This window comes from Phacochoerus africanus, chromosome 15, assembly GCF_016906955.1.
Source record: "Phacochoerus africanus isolate WHEZ1 chromosome 15, ROS_Pafr_v1, whole genome shotgun sequence".
Taxonomy (NCBI): domain Eukaryota; kingdom Metazoa; phylum Chordata; class Mammalia; order Artiodactyla; family Suidae; genus Phacochoerus; species Phacochoerus africanus.
This window is the reverse complement of record NC_062558.1, coordinates 47,364,841-47,384,398: the sequence shown is the minus strand read 5'-3', so window position 1 is coordinate 47,384,398 and position 19,558 is coordinate 47,364,841. Positions and strand designations below refer to the sequence as shown.

At 55.0% G+C, this 19,558-nt stretch overlaps 1 protein-coding gene and 1 long non-coding RNA gene across 3 annotated transcripts; one reads left to right on the top strand and one right to left on the bottom strand.

Annotated features, from left to right (window-relative positions):
* Window positions 1-10,873: 10,873 nt before the first annotated feature.
* On the bottom strand, window positions 10,874-14,682 carry LOC125116402 (uncharacterized). Its single transcript, XR_007132316.1, has 3 exons — window positions 14,303-14,682; window positions 14,109-14,231; window positions 10,874-13,765 (listed from the first exon to the last, which is right to left on the bottom strand). It is a non-coding gene; the product is annotated as an uncharacterized LOC125116402 (long non-coding RNA).
* OSM (oncostatin M) lies at window positions 13,747-18,374 on the top strand. Of its 2 annotated transcripts, XM_047761594.1 has the most exons (3): window positions 13,747-14,451; window positions 16,091-16,224; window positions 16,855-18,374. In XM_047761594.1, exons 1-3 carry the CDS (start codon window positions 14,418-14,420, stop codon window positions 17,398-17,400), a joined length of 714 nt encoding a protein of 237 aa, XP_047617550.1. In that variant the 5' UTR covers window positions 13,747-14,417; the 3' UTR covers window positions 17,401-18,374. The 2 variants fall into 2 exon arrangements, with proteins under 2 accessions (XP_047617550.1, XP_047617549.1); XM_047761593.1 differs by lacking the exon at window positions 13,747-14,451 and having other exon boundaries at window positions 14,775-16,224.
* The last annotated feature ends 1,184 nt before the right edge of the window (window positions 18,375-19,558 follow it).

Here is a 19,558-nt window from a genome sequence, read left to right as displayed (position 1 = left end):
GTCCTATGGTTCCTGTCAGGGCTGCCTGGCTCTGGGATCCAGTCACTTTCTTCATTTCTTGCTGCTTTTGAATAGTCTACATGGTTCAGAACAGGGGCAGAGGCTCCTGGACATTCCTGCTTGGAGCTACCCCCAGGCTCCTTGCCACCTTGGGTGTGGCTGGCCTGTTGCAAAACACCCTTTAAGGGGGGCCCCAAAGCACCTTTTCTCCAGGCTGCTGCCTGCTTTCTTTTGGGCCACACCTGAGTTCTGGCTGTCCCTCACAGGAGACTGATCAGTTCTTGCCACCAGAGCTCCCGCTGGAGCAGTGGTAGGAGGGAGCCAGGCAGAGTGGGGACCTGGGAGCCCACATGCTGGGCTTCACCTGGCTGGGAGGACAGGACAAGGACCTGGAGGCCACCTGGAGCCCACTCTTCCTGTGATGGCCGCAAGCTGGGGTCAGAGGCTCCACACATCTGGGCCCAGGTTTCCTGCCACAGAGGGGCCTCCTCCCCGCTCTGTGAGCTGGGACTCCACCATGGCCCGAGGGGGCCCCACAGACGCTGGGGAGGTTATCAGGTGCCCTCAGCCTAGGCCCGCCTGTGCCCAGGAAGGGAAGAAGGGTGTGACTTCGGCGTACTCAGAGGTCTTGGTGGCTCCCCAGAAAAGCCAGAACCAGGCCAGGCCTCTGGCAGTGCGCCCACCCTGCCCCTGGGAACCCGGGGGCTGCAGATCAGAGGAGCAGGGAGCATAGCCCAGCCCGGTGAGTGAGCTGTCGGGGACCCTGGGCCAGCCCCTTCCCCTTGGCCTCAGTTTCCCTGCGCATTGAGACCCAGGAGGCAGCTCCTTCAGGACCCTAACCCAAGGGCCCTGGGAAGGGGACGTTTATTTGTAGTTTGTCTCTGGGCTCGTGGGGCAGGGGGTGTTCCTGCTTTTCTCCCTGGAGGACCCACCCTGGGCTTTGGCTCAAGGGATGTCCTGGGCTGAGATGGGACCAGAATTCTTGGGGCTGCCTGACCTGTGGCTAGAGAGCCCCTGGCCACATGTCCAGCTCTGGGAGTCTGTCCTTCTCTCTGTCCACTTGTGAGTCATCCCAGCTTCCCATGTCTGTTAAAGTGGGTCCTAACCTGGCACGGGTTCATTCTTGCGGCTGCCCCCTGGACTGGCCAGGGTAGGAAGCCACAGGCACGCCTGGTGAGATGATCTGACTCGGACCCAGGCCTAGAAACCAGCATACCCACTTGGGTCTGTGCCTCACATGTGTAAGCTTGGGGGTGGGTGCTTAGCTCTCTGGCATTAGGGTCCCTGGGGTCACCGGACCAGTTCAGCCTCCACAGATTACAGATGGGGAGACCTGCTGTGGGGATGTCAGGAGACCCAGACCCTCTGAGGGTTGGGCCACAGGGTTTGGGAGATGCCTAGAGGACACAGCATCTCTGAAAAAGAGATGTAACCCTGAACTTCTAGCACAGTTGGTGCTCTGGGTGCCCTCAGACAGAGAGTTGTCAGGCTGACTAGGCTGAGAATCCTGGAGAATTCTAGGACAAGGGAAGTCAGTCTGGGCAGCCCAAGCCTGGGGTTGGGTCATTCATAACTGGGCCTGGGGACACTCACAGGCACCCTGAGAGCCCTGGTCCACCTGATCACCTCAGCGCAGCCACTCCTGAGCACCAGGGTCGAGGCCCCAGACCTCGGAGCCTGAGTCCTTGTCCTCAGGAAGATGCAGCCCATGTCCGGGGAGGGCCCTGCCCACGGTCCCTCTGCCTGACATCCGGCATCTGCCAGGAGGATGTGAACCTGTGGGGAGATGGGGGCTCTTGGGTGGGTGGGGGCAGGAGATGCACAAGCCCCAGGAGGGAAGAGGCCGAGGCTCATTTCCACCCTTTCATACCTCCTCAGTCCTCGAAGACATTCGTGCAGAAATTCAAGATTTAAAGTCCTCCCCCGGCCCCTGCTGGGCTGGGCCACATGGGTCCAAAGCTGTCTTTTCCTGTGCAGAGGGAAAATAAACCCACGCCCTCTCCGTGTTGTGCCCCAAGATCCCTCTGGGTGGGAAGGGCCCAGCAGGAGGCAGGAAGGGCAGCGCAGCCTGCAGCTAGCTGACAGAGCCCGGGGAAGCTGCTTCCCTGTCTGTACATGGGGGAAGGGGAGGGGGTGTGCTCCATTCATTCATGTGTGCAATTTCACACAGGGAAAGCGAAGCACAGGGAGGTGAAGTGATTTACCCAAGGTCACGCGGCTGGGCACCGGGAACCCAAATGTAAAAAGAAGGTCAGTGAGGTCAGGCGTGTCCACAGGAGCCTGGGGAGATTCCCTGGGGGAAGGGACACTTTAGCTGAACCCTGAGGGACGGGGGGGGGTTTGCAAGATCCTTCGCAATCCCAGTTGTCTGCGTTGGTGGCTGGATGTCTGCAGCCAGTGGCAACAAGTGCGTGGGCAGGCACGCGAGGCCAGGCCCTGCCTCCTCCCTGACCCTGGGCAGGGCTGAGCGAGCATGTTGGGCAACGGTCGTGGTTTGTGTCTCACTTTCCCAGGCGGGCCTTGGTGCCGGGCTTCCTGAACCAAGGTGTCTCAAATGGGGTGCCCAGAGCTTCCTTCCCAGGGGGTTGCTTATGGTGTCACCTGGATGGGTATGCCGCCTGGGTGTGTGCGCGCCCGCAGGTGCAGGCCTTCATGGGTGTCTATAGGCAAGTCTGTTTTGGTCCCAAAGTGTGTGTCTCTCTGTCTGTCTACACGTGTGCCCAAGTGTTGGTGTGTCCTGTGCCTCTGTGTCGGAGGTCTGGATGTCTGTGGCCAAATGTGCATCTCATTACAGATAAGTATCAGCTGTGTCCCGGGCTCCGTCTCTGCATGTGTCCCGTGTGGCTAAGATGGGATCTTGTGCCCACGTGTGCATGTATGAGCCCTTGGGGCACATGTTTCCGTGTGTGTGTGTGTGTGTGTGTGTTTTGGTCTCTGGCTGTCCGTGTGTGTGTGTACACATCTACATCCTTTGTCTGCACATGTGTGCCCGTGTGTATCCTCTTGTCCACTTTCCTTGAAGCCACATCCCCTCAGGGACCCCTGCTTCTCCTGATGCCAGAAGGCCCAGCTCCCTGCAGCCACCAGAGGAGGGGTGAGCTGTGCTGCCCAAACCCCCCAAGCTCCAGCTCTTCTCTCTGCCCTCTACCCCTGGCCGCCTCCACTCCTGCCTCTCCCGTCTGCCTCCTCTCTCTCTGCCCACTTTGTCTCTGTCCCTCCTCTTCTGCCTGTAGCTCAAAGCAAGCCTGTCCCTGCTTTCTGTCCCCTGTGCATGTACCCCTCAGCCTGGGGTCTCTGCAGTGACCCAGAGATTGACTCTGGCCCCCGGCCCTGGTGCCCTCCACAGCCCTGGACCCCACACTTCCCAGGGCCCCAGTCAACCCACGGTTGTCCTCCCCTGTGTGGCTGCCCTGAACTTCCGGCTGGTCTCCCCGCGTGGGTCTCCCTCTCCCCTGGCTGAAGAGCATATCTTCTCCAGCACAACCTTCCTGTGTTCCCACCTCCCCTGCTCTTTCTTTGACACTCTTGGCCTGGCCCAGCTCTCCTGCCTGCACTGCTGCTCCAGGCCTCACCTTATTCTTGTTCTCTCCGCAGACCAGGAGTATCTGCTCCAAGCAGCTTCCAGGCCCTGCCCTGCTGGCACCCTCTGGCCTTTTAAATTTAGGTGAGCCTTTTCTAAGTTGACTAATAAGAGCCCTTGGACAGGTGCTAACTAGGCAGTAACATAGGAGAGGGTGTGGGAAGTCCTCTGACTCTCTCTTGCCTCTTTGTAGCTGATTCTCTGCTTTCCAGTCTCTTGGTTTTCATAGAGTTGTGTTTTTAAGCTCTGCTTTAAGCTTTTTAAAAAAAATTAAGATGAGTTCCTGTTGTTGTGCAGTGGAAATGAGTCTGACTAGTATCCGTGAAGATGCAGGTTCGATCCCTGGCCTTGCTCAGGGGGTTGGGGATCTGGCATTGCCGTGAGCCATGGTATAGGTTGCAGATGTAGCTCAGATCCTGTGCAGCTGTGGCTGTGGCTGTGGCTGTGGCTGTGGTGTAGGCTGGTAGCTGTGGCTCTGATTCGACCCCTAGCCTGGGAACTTCCACATGTCGCAGGTGAGGCCCTAAAAAACAAACAAAAAATTAAGATGAAATTCACGTAATATACAGTTAACCATTTAAAAATGAATAGCTACCACTTCACACCAGTCAGAATGACCATCATTAATAAGTCCACAAATAACAAATGCTGGAGAGGGCGTGGAGAAAAGGGAATCCTCTTGCACTGTTGGTAGGAATGTGAATTGGTAGAACCACTATGGAAAACAGTATGGGGGTACCTTAGAAAACTATGTATAGAACTACCAAATGACCCAGCAATCCCACTCTTGGGCATATATCTGGATAAAACTTTCTTTGAAAAAGACACATGCACCCTCATGTTCATTGCAGCACTATTCACAATAGCCAAGACTTGAAAATAACCTAAATGTTCATCAACAGATGACTGGATTAGGAAGATGTGGTATATATACACAACGGAATACTACTCAGCCATAAAAAAGAAAAAATAATGCCATTTGCAGCAACATGGATGAAACTAGAGACTCATACTAAGCGAAGTAAGTCAAAGAGAAAGGCAAATACCATATGATGTCACTTATATCTGGAATCTAATATACGACACAAATGAACCCTTCCACAGAAAAGAAAATCGTAGACTTGGAGAACAGACTTGTGGTTGCCAAGGGGGAGGGGAAGGAATGGGATGGACTAGGAATTTGGGGTTAATAGATGCAAACTATGGCTTTGGAATGGATAAGCAATGAAATCCTGCTGTATAGCAGTGGGAACTATATCTAGTCACTTAGGATGGAGCATGATAATGTGAGAAAAAGGAATGTGTATGTGTGACTGGGTCACTTTGCTGTACAGTAGAAAATTGGCAGAATGCTGTAAACCAGCTATAATGGGAAAAAATTAAAATCATTAAAAAATAAAAGTGGATAGCTAGCTAGCTCGGGGGCATTTAGCACATTCACAGTGTTGCGCAACCATCACCTCTCTCTGGTTCCAAAACATTTTCATCACCCCAAAGGAAACCTCGTACCCAGTAGTTGTCACTTCCCATTCCCCCTCCCCCATGCCCTGGCAATCACCAATCTGTCTCTATGAATTTCCCTATTCTGGACTTGTATTTTTTTTAATTTATTTTTTTATTTTTTATTTTATTTATGTATTTATTTTTTGGTCTTTTTAGGGCCAAACCTGCAGCTTATGGAGGTTCCCAAGCTAGGGGTCCTATTGGAGCTGCAGCTGCTGGCCCTTGCCACAGCCACAGCAATGCCAGATCTGAGCCGTATCTGCGACCTACACCACAGCTCAAGGAAATGCTAGATCCTTAACCCATTGAGTGAGTCCAGGGATTGAACCTGCATCCTCATGGATACTAGTCAGATGCATTTCTATTGAGCCACAATAGAAACTCCTGGACATTTCTTATAAATGGAATTATCTAATATGGGACTTTTGGTGTCTAGCTTTTTCACTCAGCATAATGGATTTTTTTGTTTTGTTTTTTTGTTTTATTTTTTTGGCCACAGCATGCAAGGGCTTGATCCTGGATCTCAGTTCCCAGACCAGGGATTGAACCAGGGCCATGGCAGTGAAAGCACTAAGTCCTAACCACTAGACCACCAAGGAACTCCAAGCATAATGTTTTTGAGGTGCATCCAGGTGGAAATGTGTGTCAATACTTTATTCCTTTTTATGGCTGAATAATATTCCACTGTGTGGATATAACTACTTTTTGAAAATCCATTATCCATTGATGGACATTTGGCTAGTTCCCACCTTTTGCCTATTAAGCTCATTCTTGACTGTGGGAAGGCACAGAAGTTGTGTTTAGTTGCATACTGTCCTCCTTCTCTTCCTTACATGTGCATCTGTGCATAGGGTGACCTGGCCCTAGCCCGTCACACCACATCACCCATTGAACGGCCACCAGGCTGTCCAGGGACAGAGCAAGCTTTGATGGCTTTTTCTCCCCTTGAACCTGCAAGGTGCTTCTTTTCTTCGTATCAAGATAAATGCTCAGGAAGTTCCCATCGTAGCTTAGAGTAATTGAATCTGACTAGCATCCATGAGGACACAGGTTCTATCCCCGGCCTCACTCAGCAGGTTAAGGAGCTGGTGTTTCCTTGAGCTGTGGTGTAGGTTGCAGACATGGCTTGGATCCTGCATTGTGGTGGCTGTGGTGTAGGCCGGCAGCTACAAATCTGATTCAACCCCTAGCCTGGGAACCTCCATATGCTGTGGGTGAGGTCCTAAAAAGACCAAAAAAAAAAAAAATGCTCAGCGTTTCCTTGGCTTGTCCCCAAGAACAAGAGGGGGAATAAAGCCAGTCTCCCAGCACCCACTCCTGGTCATTTCCTCCTGGCCCGTCATTAGGACCCCTGCAGGTGAGTCCTGCCTCTGTGTCCCGATTTGTAGACAGCTCCATGGGGCCCTGGCCATGTTCCCCCATCTTCCTACAGCTGCCTTCTCTGTTGAACAAAGCTCTTGAGCTTTGGTTGCAGCTGCAGCCAGAGCAGGCTCTGGCCCACCCTACTTCCTCCCTTCACACCCTCCACCTATTCTGTCCCCATCCTCATGCTTATGCAGGACTCAGGACTCCCCACAGGCCAGTGCCAGGAAACCAGCTCAACCAGCAGAAATGGGACTCTTATCACGCCCTGTGTAGCTGGGATCTGCCGTGGGCTCAGCCCTGTCTTCAAGCAGGGCTTAGGGGCTCAGGGAGATTACTTGGCCTCCCTGGCTGTGCCAGCTGTGTTCTTGCCCACTCAGCAGGACTCCACTCCTGCCTCATGGGGTTGGGGAAGGTGACTTTCCACAGCACCAGTGACCTCTCAGCTCAGAAACCCCAGCCATGTGAGGGAGCCCTGTCTCCTGGGTCTGCCTTCGGTCCTGGGAAGGACTCTGATTAGGCCTGCTCAGGAGGCAGGTCCATCGCTAGGCCCTGAGGTACTGCAAAGACCAGGCTGTGTCAGAGCCCCCTCTCAGGGCTGGAAATGGGCAGCCTGACAAATGGGTCTTTCTGGCCCCTCTACATGCTGCACATTGGCCTGTGTGTTTAATTCACCTTTCACAGCCTGGGTATAAAAAGGCATTCATAGTGGAGTTCCCACTGTGGCTCAGCAGTTAACAAACCCAACTAATATCCATGAGGATGTGGGTTCGATCCCTGGCCTCGCTCAGTGGATTAAGGATCCTGCATTGCCATGAGCTGCTGTGTGGTTCTCAGTCATAGCTTGAATCCTGTGTGGTTGTGGCTATGGTGTAGGCCAGCAGCTGCAGCTCCTATTCGATCCCTAGCCTGGGAGCTTCCATATGCCGCGGGTGTGGCCCTAAAAAAAGAAAAAAAAAAAAAAAGGCATTCACTGTAACTTCACACCCCTGTAAGCCCTTTCTTTCTTTCTCCTGCACTTGGCCTAGCGCCCCACACATACAGTGTGTAATTTATGAAATATGGGTTGAATGAGGGACTGAAAAGGTTATTTGCAAAGTGCAGGATTGTCTCCTCCAGTGAAGGCTAGCCCCCTTCTATGAGGCTGTCAGATGCTGCTTACGTGGAATTTGTTCTGAAACGAATTTTTTAAAGGAAGCAGGAGAAACGCTTTTGGCTTTTTCTTTCTCAGTTTGTCTTCCGGAAAAGTGTTGAAATCCGCAGTGACGGAAATAATGGATTTGAATTCTCTTTAGAAAAAAATCATCATAAAAGAAAAAGTCAGCATCTTTAAAAGTGAGCCTTCCTAAAAAAAAAGAGATCACATGCTTTGGTGTATCGTGAGGGATGTGATTCTGACTTTCTTGAGGCAAGGTGACCAGGAGTGCTTTTCCCACCCAGCAGTGGCAGGGAGGTGGGCCTGCACCTGTGACTGCAGGTGCGCTGGATGTGGGATGGGCCCACTTCTGGGACCTGCAGCCTGGGGCTTCTGCACACAGCCACATCTGTATGGCCATCCATTCACTAAGGATTCATTGAGCACCTACTATGTCCCAGGGCCTGACCCGTGCTCTGAAGGAAGGTGATGGGGAGCCACCACCATGGTGCATGCCCCTCTTGAAATTTACAGTCCAATTGAGGAGACAACCTCACAGTCATGAAAGTTTACAATTCTGAAAAATGCTACAAAGAGGGGTATGTGGTGCTCTGGAGTCAGGCTCAGGGTGGGGCAGGAGCTAGCCTGGGGTAGAGGAAGTTCAGCTGAAGAGGTGAAGCTTGGACCGAACCTCGATGTCCAGATAGAAGTTCAGTAGGAGTGTTCTGGCAGTGGGTATAGCACATGCAAAGGCCCTGGGGTGAGGGTTCAGCTTCTCTGAAGGACTGAGGAAGTTCAGAGAAAGTGGGAGCTAGAGCAGTTTGGGGTGAAGCTGGGGAGATGGGCAGGGCCTTGTGGCTGTGGTAATGATCCGGATGGCAACAGGAAGCCAGGGGAGTGTTTTAAGCAAGAGGATGATGGGACCAGGCTGTGTTGTACAAGCCCCTCCAGAGGGGCTGCAATGGCAGTAGAGCCGCTTTGTGGTGGCTCAGCATCCTCCTCCTTCCTTGCCTTCCTTCCTCTCTGACTTCCCTCCACACCTGGCATCTCAAAACTGGTCCCATGAGGACTTGATTACACATCAGCTCATGCAGTTCTCCTGACATGGAATTTGCAACACTTCTTTTCCGCATTTTTGCCAATGAAACCAGCATTGTCTTTCTAGACCCGCAGAAATACTGATCTCTTCCCCCAAGCCCTCTGGGCCGGCTCCTCAGCCCAGGCAGAACCTCCGGGCTCCCGCTGTGAGAGTGCTTGTTTTCATTTTTATTGAGCCTTTGCAGCCTCCTGGCTGTGTGACCTTCCTCCAGGGGCCCCACCTCTCAGGCCTCAGTTTCCCATCTGCAGGGCAGAGACGGTGATTTCGGCCTCATTAGGTGGTTCAAGGGATTCAGCAAGCTGAGCCACGTGAAAGGCTCAGAACTGGGCCCGGCACACACAAAGGCTGCAGAAATGTGCCCGGTTATTCCCACGGGGCAGACAGCGTGTGCCTGGGGCACCAAAACATTTTTGGCAAGAATATGGAGTTTCAAAATAGGTGTTGTTTGTCATCGTGAGAAAAGTCAGGACTCCATTGGACTTCCTGATCCTGTTTGATGTTTTATTTACAGTGATGTCTCAGCTTTTAGAACCGCTGTGGGGCTTCAGAGAGCTGTGGGCCCTCTGTGGTCATCTCGCCTGTCCCCTCATCTCACAGAGAGGACCCTGGGCTCAGAGAGGGTGGCCCAAGGGTGGGGGTCATCTGCACCCTCTGTCTCCTGGTCTTCTCCTCTCAGAATAGACAAATCAGCCCCCACCTGCCTTCCCCTTGGCCTGGGGGTCCCTGTGGCAGGGCCTGGCCTGGAGGCCTGCGACTGGTGTGAGGCAGACAGAAAGAAAAGAAGCAAGTTCCCACTACCCCGCCTCACGCTTCCCTGAAGAGGTCTTCAGGCCCCTGGAAGGGGGATGAGTCACCACATTTGGGGAGTCACTGAGTGCAGGGGAGGTCATGGGTCCCATCCCTATGGACACACCAGGTTCCAGAACCGTGTGGCAGGTCATGAGTCAAAGGAACCCCTAGCCAAGGGTGACCTCACTGGCCTCATGGGGACCCTGGTAGATACTTGCTCATCCCAGGGTTTATGTAATGCGTGTTTCCCAACCGTCCTTAAAGCCACCCTGTGACATAAGCAAATGTACTCTATTGTCTGCCCCAGTGGCTGGCGGGTAAGTGCCCATTGGACACTTGCTATGGGCCAGGCGCTAGCCTGCATCGTCCGCTGAATTACACTGACCCTCCAGGAAGGCAGCAGTTGCCATTGCATTTTAAAAATTGAGGCGTTCCCTCCATGGCACAGTGGGTTCAGAATCTGACTGCAGCGGCTCAGATTGCTGCGGAGGTGTGGGTTCAATCCTCCGCCTGGCGCAGTGGGTTCAAGGATCTGGTGTTGCCGCAGCGGCTCAGAATCAGTCTCTGACCTAGGAACTTCCATATGCCGCAGGCGTGGCTATAAACAGAATAAAATCGAGATACAATTCACATACCGTCATATGCATGTAAAGTGTATCATTCAGTGGTTTTCAGTATATTTACAAGAATTGTGCAACAATCTAGTTCAAAAACATTTTCATCCCCCCAAAAGAAACCCATATCCATAAGCTACCATTCCTCGTCCCCAGATCCCCCACCTCTGGCAACCACAAAGCTACTCTGTTCCTGTGGATTCACTTCTTCCAGACATTTTATGCAGACGGAATCACATGCGGCCTTTTGTTCCTGGCTTCTTTCACTTAGCATTGTGATTTTTTTTTCCCATGGCATGCGGAAGTTCCCACCTGGACCAGGGATCAAACCCGAGCCACAGAGGTGACAACACCGGATCCTTAATCACTAGGCCACCAGGGAACTCTTGTCTTTGATTCTCTTGGGTCTATACCTAGGAATGGAATTGTCATATGACATTTCTAGGTTCACTATTTGAGGAAGAGACATACTTTTTCCAAAGGTGCTATACCCTTTTACGTTCCCACCAGTGCACAAGGGCTCTGATTTCTCCATGTCCTCTCCAACCCTTGGTACTGTCTTTTTCTTTTCTTTTTTTTTTTTTTGGCATATGGAGGTTCCCAGGCTAGGGGTCGAATCGGAGCTACAGCTGCCGGCCTATGCCAGAGCCACAGCAATGCCAGAGCCGAGCCGCATCTGCGACCTACACCACAGCTCATGGCAACACCAGATCCTTAACCCACTGAGCAAGGCCAGGGATGGAAGCCCCATCCTTATGGATCCTAGTCAGGTTCACTGGAGCCATGGAGGGAACTCCTGTCTATCTTTGATTATAGCCATCCTAGCGGGTGTGTAGTGGCATCTCATAGTCTGGATGTGCATTTCCCTGGTAGCTGATGATATCAGTGATCTTTTCATGTATTTATTGGCCATTTGTGTCTGGTTTGGAGAAATGTCTTTTTGAGTCACTTGCACATTTAAAGATTGCATTGTTCATCTCTTTATTATTAAGCTGTGCTGCTGTGGTCTTATGGAGGGGAAAGTAAAGTTCTTGACTGGGTCAGGAACACTGGGCCCACAAACTGAGACCAGAACCTGGGCTGGTCTCTACCTCTCACCCGGCAGGTCTCTCCACCCAGTCCAGTGGCCTCTTGCCTCCAGGGTTGACCTGCCCCTCAGGCCACACAAAATCCTGTCCCTGTGTTTAAAGGGGGAAGGCTCGCCAGCCGGACCGTGGGCCGGAAAGGTGCGGAAGCAGCAGTTCTGAGGAACCAAGCTGGTCCTCTCTTCCCCTCCGAATCACGCGGACCCAGCTGACGTGGCCTGGGACAAGGGGACAGCCCGGGCCCTGTGGTCGGGGAGCCTATTTATACCGGCTGGGCCATGTTGCAAGCTCTTCCTGCTGGCGACAGGGACGTCACTGGGCGCTGACCTCACCAGAAACACTGACGCATCTTCCCCTCACACTTTGCTCTGATGGACAGCTGGGTCTCCTCACCTTGGGGCCACTCCCTGTCCTCCTGCACATCACAGCCCCCTGCCACCTGGCTTCAGACTCTCTCCGGGGGTCCCCACTCCCTGCAGCCCTCTGGCCATGCCCTCTTGCAAGCTGTTAGGCATGGACTTATGTCCTCAAAGTCATAGGTTGAGCTCATGGCCCCCAGCACTGCAGTACGTGACTGTATTTGGAGAGAGAGCCTCGAAAGAGGGCATCGAGGTAAAAGGAGGCCATTGGGTGGGCCCCCCTCCAACATGACTGCTGTCCTTATAAGAAGAGGAGATGAGGACACAGACACACAGAGGGATGACCACGTGGGAGGCGACCAGAGGGGGGCTGTCTACAAGCCAAAGGAGAGAGGCCTCGGGATGCAACCAACACCACAGATAACTTGATCTCAGACTTCTGGCCCCAGGACTGAGAAAATGCCTTTCTGTCATTTAAGCCCCCCTGGTCTGTGATATTTGGTTATGGCAGCATGAGCGACCTAATATTCACGTTTAAGGCCTCATGCTCAGAGCCAAGTTTTTCTGATTTGATAGCCCTGGTTTGAATGCCCTGCTCCTCTTAAATGTTTCTACAAAGGACAGCTGCAGGCAGGGCAAACTCAATGTCTCTGGGCCTTGGAGGCTCCTTTATTTATGTGTCTATCTATTTATTCTTTCTTTCTTTCTTTCTTTCTTTACTTATGGCTGCACCCTCAGCATGTGGAATTTCCTGGGCCAGAAATGGAACCCGTGCCATAGCAGTGGCAATGCCAGATCCTTAACCTGCTAATCCTTAACCAGGGAAGTCCTCAGGGGCCTCTTTAAGCTGAGGAGGACATGCAACCTCTCTGGACCATGGGGTGAAAGCACAGGGCTGTCCCTGAGTATGGCGGTCGGTCAGCAAGGAGCCCCTGAGAGGGGCACAAAGCTCTCTGGCCAGACCTTGCCCTTGGGGCTGGAGCCTGTCCCTGAGCTCCTCCCAGTTTCCTCGTTAAAGGGAGCCAAGCCCTCCCCGCCCAGCTACTCTCCCTCCCAAGGTTGTGGCAAAATGAGATCAGGGGTGTAAAATGAAGAAGGATCCCAGGGAGCCGCCTGTGTGGGTGGGACCTGAGATGAGGAATCTAGTAGAAGCGAAGTTCTCAGGAGGAGAATCCAGAACTGGCCCGCGGGGGCGGGGGCGGTGGCATCGGCAGCGGCAGCAGCTGTGGTGTGATGAATACCATGCTGCATGCAGGGAGTTGGGGTGTGTGTGCAGGAAGCCTCCTGGGCATGGGGGTTCCTCTGGTTTTGTCCTCTGCTAGATCCTCAGCAGCTGGGAGTGGCCAGCCAAGAGCAGGGGCCCAATACAAGTTTGTTGATGGCATAAATGACTGCGTGGGTGTGTCTGCAGGGGGAGAGCTGGTGGGAACAGCCTTCGTGGTGATGACTGGTGCTGGGGTGGGGATGGTGGGAGGGTGCCTGGCTCTTCTTCCAGCCACTTTGGCTTTCCTAGTGCAGGCCTCACCGGTAGCCCCCAGGGACCCCAGCCTGGCTCCTCAGCCTTTGATACTCTGTTCCCCACAGAACTCCTTGGGCACAGGCTAAGACCCTAGTCTAGGTCCAGTGGACGTGCTGAAGCTGCAGGCACGGTGTGCCAGCCCTCTGCCCCATCATCTGCCCTCTCTGGGCCTCAGTTTACCCTCCAGTGAAGCAGCAGGCTGCCTCTGGAGGCGCTGTCTCCAGGGCCCCTTCATTCTGACGCCTGCAAGAAGCAGAGGACCAACCCAAGATCACTATCTTTCAGAGAAAGTGAAACCTGGTCCCCAACCGTCACTGCGGCGACTCCCCTTCTCTGGCTTCCCCTCTGAGCTCACAGCTTCCCCATCTCCTCCGCCCCCCACCCCGCCTCCTGACAGCTCGTACTTGGAATCAGACTTTCATCTTTCCTTTTGCCTTCAAAGGGCTTTTGCCTTTTATGTCCATGATGGCAGCAGCCCTGTGAGGTGGCCAGGAAATGCTTTTCAAATCCTCATTTTACAGGTGACGGGGATGGTGGGGGTCTCGGAGGCCCAGAGAAGTTAAGCGACTTGCCTTGGATCTCACGGCATGCCAGTGGGCTTGAACCTGATCTCCTGTTTCTCTTGCTCCAAGTGCCTGGTTCTCCCCAGAGGGTCCTGTCTGTGGAGAAGGGGCCTGTTGTGGGCGATGGTCTGGGGATGGCTGGTTGTGTGCAGGGTGCCTGTTGGGGGAGAGGAGGTGGCTGGGAGTCCCGCTGGGGGATGCAGGTCCTGGGGCCATAACCACAATCTCGGGGCTGCCAGCCTGGGTCTGGCTCTTTGCCCAGAGCCCGGTGGTTTCCGCTCACAGATGTCCCAACAGCCCTGGCGGGAGGGCGGGAAGGGCACTCAAGAAGGAAGATGTCTCGCTCCCCTCAGCCCCAAACCACAGTGGCCTGTGAGGCTGAAGGCTCCCGAGCCGGGACTTTGCATCAGGCCCTCCAGGGGCCCGGCTGGTGGACTCTCCCCTCCATCCCGGGCCACAGCCTCCTACAGTGGGCATGGACCCCCTTGCTCCCTGCTCACCCCATAAAAGGCTGAGGCTGCGGTTTGCATCATCCTTGGGCGTGGGGCTGACCTCGAAGAACGAATTCGAAGAAAACAGGAGGAGGAGCAGGCATGCCACCGCGCCCAGCGCCCATTGGCCGCCTGTGGAAACTTTGGTTTTTGGGGTCATGTTCCCAGAAGGCCTGCCCTCCCCCCTCCCCCTCCCCACCCACCTCACGAGGTGTTGGCCAATCACCCCGGCGGGCATAAAGTGGCTGCCAGCCCGCAGGGCTCCCAGCCGGGAGGTGTCACCCCCAGCAGGCACAGGCCGGAGCTCGGTCACCCAGCATGCGGGCACAGTGTATGCGGAGGACACTGCTCAGTGAGTACTTCCTTCCTTCCCGCCGGGACCTGCTTGCTGTGCTCATGGGCGCCAGTGGGGAGCAGGGCCAGCCGCTGTCCTCTGGGAACTGGGGAGGCTGGACACGGGGCAGAAAGATGCTAAGAAAGGGAAAGAGCCAGAGGATCAGGCAAAGAGAGGGGTCCACTGAGAACACAGCATCTTCACAGGGTGGAGAAGGGTATCCCTGGAGGACTTCCAGGGGTAGGTGATATAGAGTCGACTCTGGGAGCAAGGGTTGTGAGGGAAGGGGATCACAGCGGGAGAAGCTGGGGAAGCAGGAGGGAGGTGGGAGAAGTGCTGGGGCAGTGGAGGAAGCTGCAGAAGCTGAGCAGGACTGTGGTGTATTGTCTGGAAGGGCTGCGGGGCTTCCTTCTGGCCCCAATTCGCAGGCTCTGGGATGGATGGTCACTATCGGCCAGGCCCCGGGGGCCCTGGAGCCCACACAATCACACAGCACATATAGCCACACCCACAGGGTGACAGACACACAGAGCCACGTGATGTCTTCCGGAGCCCTCAATCTCACCAATCTGGGAACCCCCGCATGCAGCCCCGGGGCCCCTGTGGTGGATGGGACAAAACGGCCCAGCTGTTCCCTCGAGCCTCACACAGACCCAGACGCACACCCATGCAGACACCCTGCTCCCACGCGCACTCTGCTCACATCAGCCGCCCTGCCCGAGCCCAGCAGCAGATACCTGGGGGGGGAGGGTGGCGAGGGGTGTCTTGTGGTCGCTGTGCCTGGGGGCCTAGCCCCTCAGCCTCCTAGCAGCATCTTCCCCAAGGGGCCACATTTCTTAGGAAGGGAATGTGGTGTCACTGCCTTCCGGACCATTGCGCCACAGGCCCTTCCGACCACGTGGCTGCCAGGGCTCGGTGGGTGGGTCGGGGGAGGCGGGGAGAGCCGTAATTACCTGCCCCCGAGAATATTCTGGCTCACGGCATCCCTGGTGGGCCTGACAGAAGTGGCCACTTATGGGGAGAGGAGAGAGGTGTGAGAGGTCAGCAGATGCGCTGGCCTTGGGTGAACTGAGCAAGCCCTTCTCCTTCAGTGCCTTTGTTTTTAGTAAAATGGGGGCCTGGACTAGAAGGCCTCACTCATCCTTTCCAGATGGAAGCTTCGGATGGAAAGGCAGCTTTTCCTGGTTCTGCAGGCATAGCTCAGAGTGCCAGGCTGCTCCTGAGCCGCAAAGCCTGCCAGAGTCTAACTGCATGACTGGCTGGGATCTGTTACAGGTGGGCCCAGGGGCCTGTGGCCATGGCCGTCCCTTAACCCAGAGGTTTTACGAAGAGCAGCCCCACCAGGGCCCCCGGTGTCAGCTCCTGAGGTTGGCAGGCTTGACTCCAGCTGGGCTCACCACCTCTTCTCAAAGGCCTACTTGGCGAATTGTAGCCACTGTTTCGGGGGCTGGACAGTGACTTGCTGGGAAGGTAGCGGGGGGTGGGGGCAGCAGGTGCTCCCGTGCAGGTGCAGTGCCCAGCACCACTCTCAACGGCACAAAGGTGTGGACCATGGAGTTGTGTCCTCCGAGGCCCTCTTGAGCGCCGTCCCCTCTGAAAGCTGCCCACATGTGGCTTCCTCCCCACAGTCAGGTAACCCATGCCCTCTCTGCCCCAGGTCTGGTCCTCGGACTCCTGTTCCTGAGCACGGCGGCCAAGGGCAAGTGCTCAGGCAAATACCACGAACTCCTCCGGCAGCTCCGGCATCAGGCAGACCACATGCGGGACACCAGCACACTCCTGGACCCCTATGTGAGCACCTGGCCCTTGGGGGGCATCTGAGTCTCAGAGAACTGGGGGGTTATGGTAGGCGTGAGCCCCAGGGAGGGCCCGCCCCAACCCCCACTTAGCACGGGGCTGGTGGGGAGACCGAGTCCCCAGGTTTCTCCAGGGCCATGGCAAACATTCCAGGCCTAACCCTGAGATGCCCAGGAGACCATGCAACATCCCCCGCTCAGTGGGCCTGGAGTGTGAACCCCTCTTCATCGCCTCATTCATCCCTTTGCCCAGCGTGCTCGTTGCACACCCACCACGTGCCTTGTTCTAGACACCAGGATGTTGCAGTGAAAAAAAGAGCCCCGCCCTCCGAAGCCCATGTCACCTCCTGTCACCTCCCCAGTGACATGCCCCATGCCACAATCACTGCCTGTGCGATCACTCCCTCCAGTCCCCCAGCATCCCTCCCACCCTGCCTGCAGTGGCCTGGGAATCCTCTCCCATTTCAAGCCTAATTTCAGGGTCTGTACAATGGGGGGATTGGACAGGGGCTGCACGAGGTCGAGCATTTCAAGGCTGAGCAGAGCAGACTGGTGTGTGTGTGTGTGTGTGTGTGTGTGTGTGTAGGGGTCCAGCGCTCACCCCTTGACTGTCCTTTCTCCCCAGATCCGCATGCAAGGCCTGGACACGCCTGGACTGAAGGAGCACTGCAAGGATCGCCCTGGGGCCTTCCCCAGCGAGGGCACCCTCAGGGGGTTCAGCAAGCGGGTCTTCCTGCAGACCCTCAACACCACACTGGGCCTTGTCCTGCACAGACTGACCGCTTTACAGCAGGACCTCCCCGAAGCCCAGCACCTGGCGAGGCTGAACATCCGGGGACTCAGGAGTAACATCCATTGCATGTACCAGCTGCTTCTCGGATCCTCGGAGGCAGAAACAGCTGAGCCCACTCAGCCAGGCCCCAGGGCCACGCCTCCGCCCACTCCCCCATCGGACGCATTCCAGCACAAGCTGAAGGGCTGCAGGTTCTTGCATGGCTACCACAGCTTCATGCACTCGGTGGCGCAGGTCCTCCGGGAGTGGGGGGAGAGCCTGGGCCGGAGCCGGAGCAGGAGACACAGCCCCCACCCAGCCCTGCAGAAAGGGGCCCGCAGGATGCGACCCCTCAGGAGGGACAAGAGACTCATGCCCAGGGGCCAGCTGCCCCGGTAGCCTTAGGAGCGCCCCTGCCAGGTGAAAGTTCAGCAGGTACTCTGCAGGATGACACCGCTCCGTTCCCCACCTCTTGGAAGTGCACTTTGAGGGGTGGGAGCTGGGCAGCCCCTCTACCTCCTCTGGTCTGGGGGGCATGGGGTCCAGCTATTGAGCCCCCCAGCCCTGAGTTCCTCAGTCCTGGTGGGGTGGCCGGGTCAGGTCCACACGGGGCCAACTTTCCATTGATTCAGGGGTCTGATGACACAGGCTGACTCATGGCCAGACTGGCTGCCCCCCCAGCTCTGCTCCCCGGAGGCCTGCCGGACTGTCCCTCTCATGACTTCCTCCTTTCCATAGTGGCCTCGTTGTAGAGGGGGGTCAGGGCCTGAGGTGGCCTCCTGTGCCTCATCACCAGTCTCGGGCCAGACCCCTGGATGTCTGGATGACCTCACTTTAGGCAGCTGTGATGGGGCAGTGCGTACAAGAAGGAGCACTGATTTGGGGGGATCCAAAATTGGCCCCTAACTCACTGTGTGGCCTCAGCAAGGTCACTTTACCTCTCTGGACCTCAGTTTTTTTCTTTGTGATTTGAAGGGTTGGGTACCATGTAAATCCCTCTCTGCCTGTCAGTTGCTGGGACTCTGTGACATAGGGTGGATATCAGATTCTCTGCGGACATAGAGACGCATGATACAATGGACACTGGTTAACACAGAGCTCTCTGGAGGAAACCTTCTAGCGCCTGGTTGCAGCTGGTCTCTGGTCCCGGCTCCTGGCTGCTCCCCCTGGTGGTGTGTCGTGGTATTTTCTTATGCTGAAACCATTGCTCTCCTGGAGGGGGGTCCCAGAAGCTGCCGGGCTGATTCCTTGGAAGGACATGACTAATTTATAGATTTGTTTTTAATCTGTTTCCTATTTATAAGGCTTATTTATGATGTGTATTTAATGTTAATATTGTGCAACATATATTTAAAACTTGCCTGGTTTCTAAAGCTGTTGTGTCTCTCTGCTGCCTTGTGGGAGAGGATTTGGGGGATCCTCTTGGAGAAGGGGTGGGGTCCCTAGGTGGCAAGGCCACAGCATCCATCACCTGAAGGCTGGGCTTGGGGTTCTTGCTCTATCCAGGAAGGGAAGTCACATACCCTGGCCGGCTGGGGGCTCTTGCTGTGGGGACGTCTCAAACAGAGACAAGTTATCGTCTCTGACGGGGTCTCCCTTGAGAAGCTGGGGACCAGCGCTGTCAGAGTTTGAGACAGAGGGGAGGGAGGAAGGATGGTGTGTGTGGGTTTCGCTGGGCACTTGTGGGTATGTGGCTGGAGGTATGTGTGCTCTTGTGTGTTGTGTGAAATGGCAAGATAATAGCAGTTCATGCCCCAGATGTGGCCTGTGACCTGGTAGGTGCTTGAAAAAGTTTCTTGAAATGCTCCAGGGTGGGTAGGTATTCCACTGGGCACCCCTCTGATTCTCAGGGCCTTGCCATGAGAGGGTCATCTATAGGCTGATGATGTGCTAAAGCTGCAGCTGTAAAGGAAGGGCTCACAGAAGCAGGTGAACTTGACCTGGATCAATCCCTTGCCACTCCTACTTCCTGGGCCAAGGGGAGGAACAGGACTTAGCATTCGGGTGGAAGAGAGCCCTGTGTGGGACTTTTGGCAATAGATATGACCCACCGTGCAGATGAGGCTTAGAGAGGTTTTTTTTTGTTTGTTTTTGTTTTCGTTTTTTTTAATGGCCACACCTGTGCATATGGACGTTCCTGGATCATGGGCTGAATCTGAGCCACAGCTGGAGCAACACTGGATCCTTCAATCCCCTGCTCCAAGCTGGGGATCAAACTGTGCCTCCGCAGTTACCTGAGCTGCTGCAGTCGGATTCTAAACCCATTGCGCCAAGGCGGGAACCCCAAGGCTCAGAATTTGAGGGACCTGTCCAGATCTTCAGAGCCAATTTCCTGGGGGCGGGCACATTTCAAGCTCAGTCCCCTTAGATGCCAAGACAGACGCATCCTCCTGTCACCTTTCAGCCTCAGTAACTCCACAGACAATTTCATAAGTTTCTGGGGCACAGAGCTCCCAGGCGAGGGGGCAGACAGACAACAGACAAGCAGAAGGACCAACAGGAGCATCAGAGATTGCAGTGTGAGCTTGAGCCTGGCAAAAGCAAAACAGGGTGATAT

Excerpts from the sequence above, each read along its gene's own strand:
- OSM (XM_047761593.1), top strand. The coding sequence starts at position 16,042 with ATGTGGCTTCCTCCCCACAGTCAGGTAACCCATGCCCTCTCTGCCCCA. Across the intron at positions 16,225-16,854 it reads GCACACTCCTGGACCCCTAT|ATCCGCATGCAAGGCCTGGA; the intron begins GTGAGCACCTGG and ends CTTTCTCCCCAG.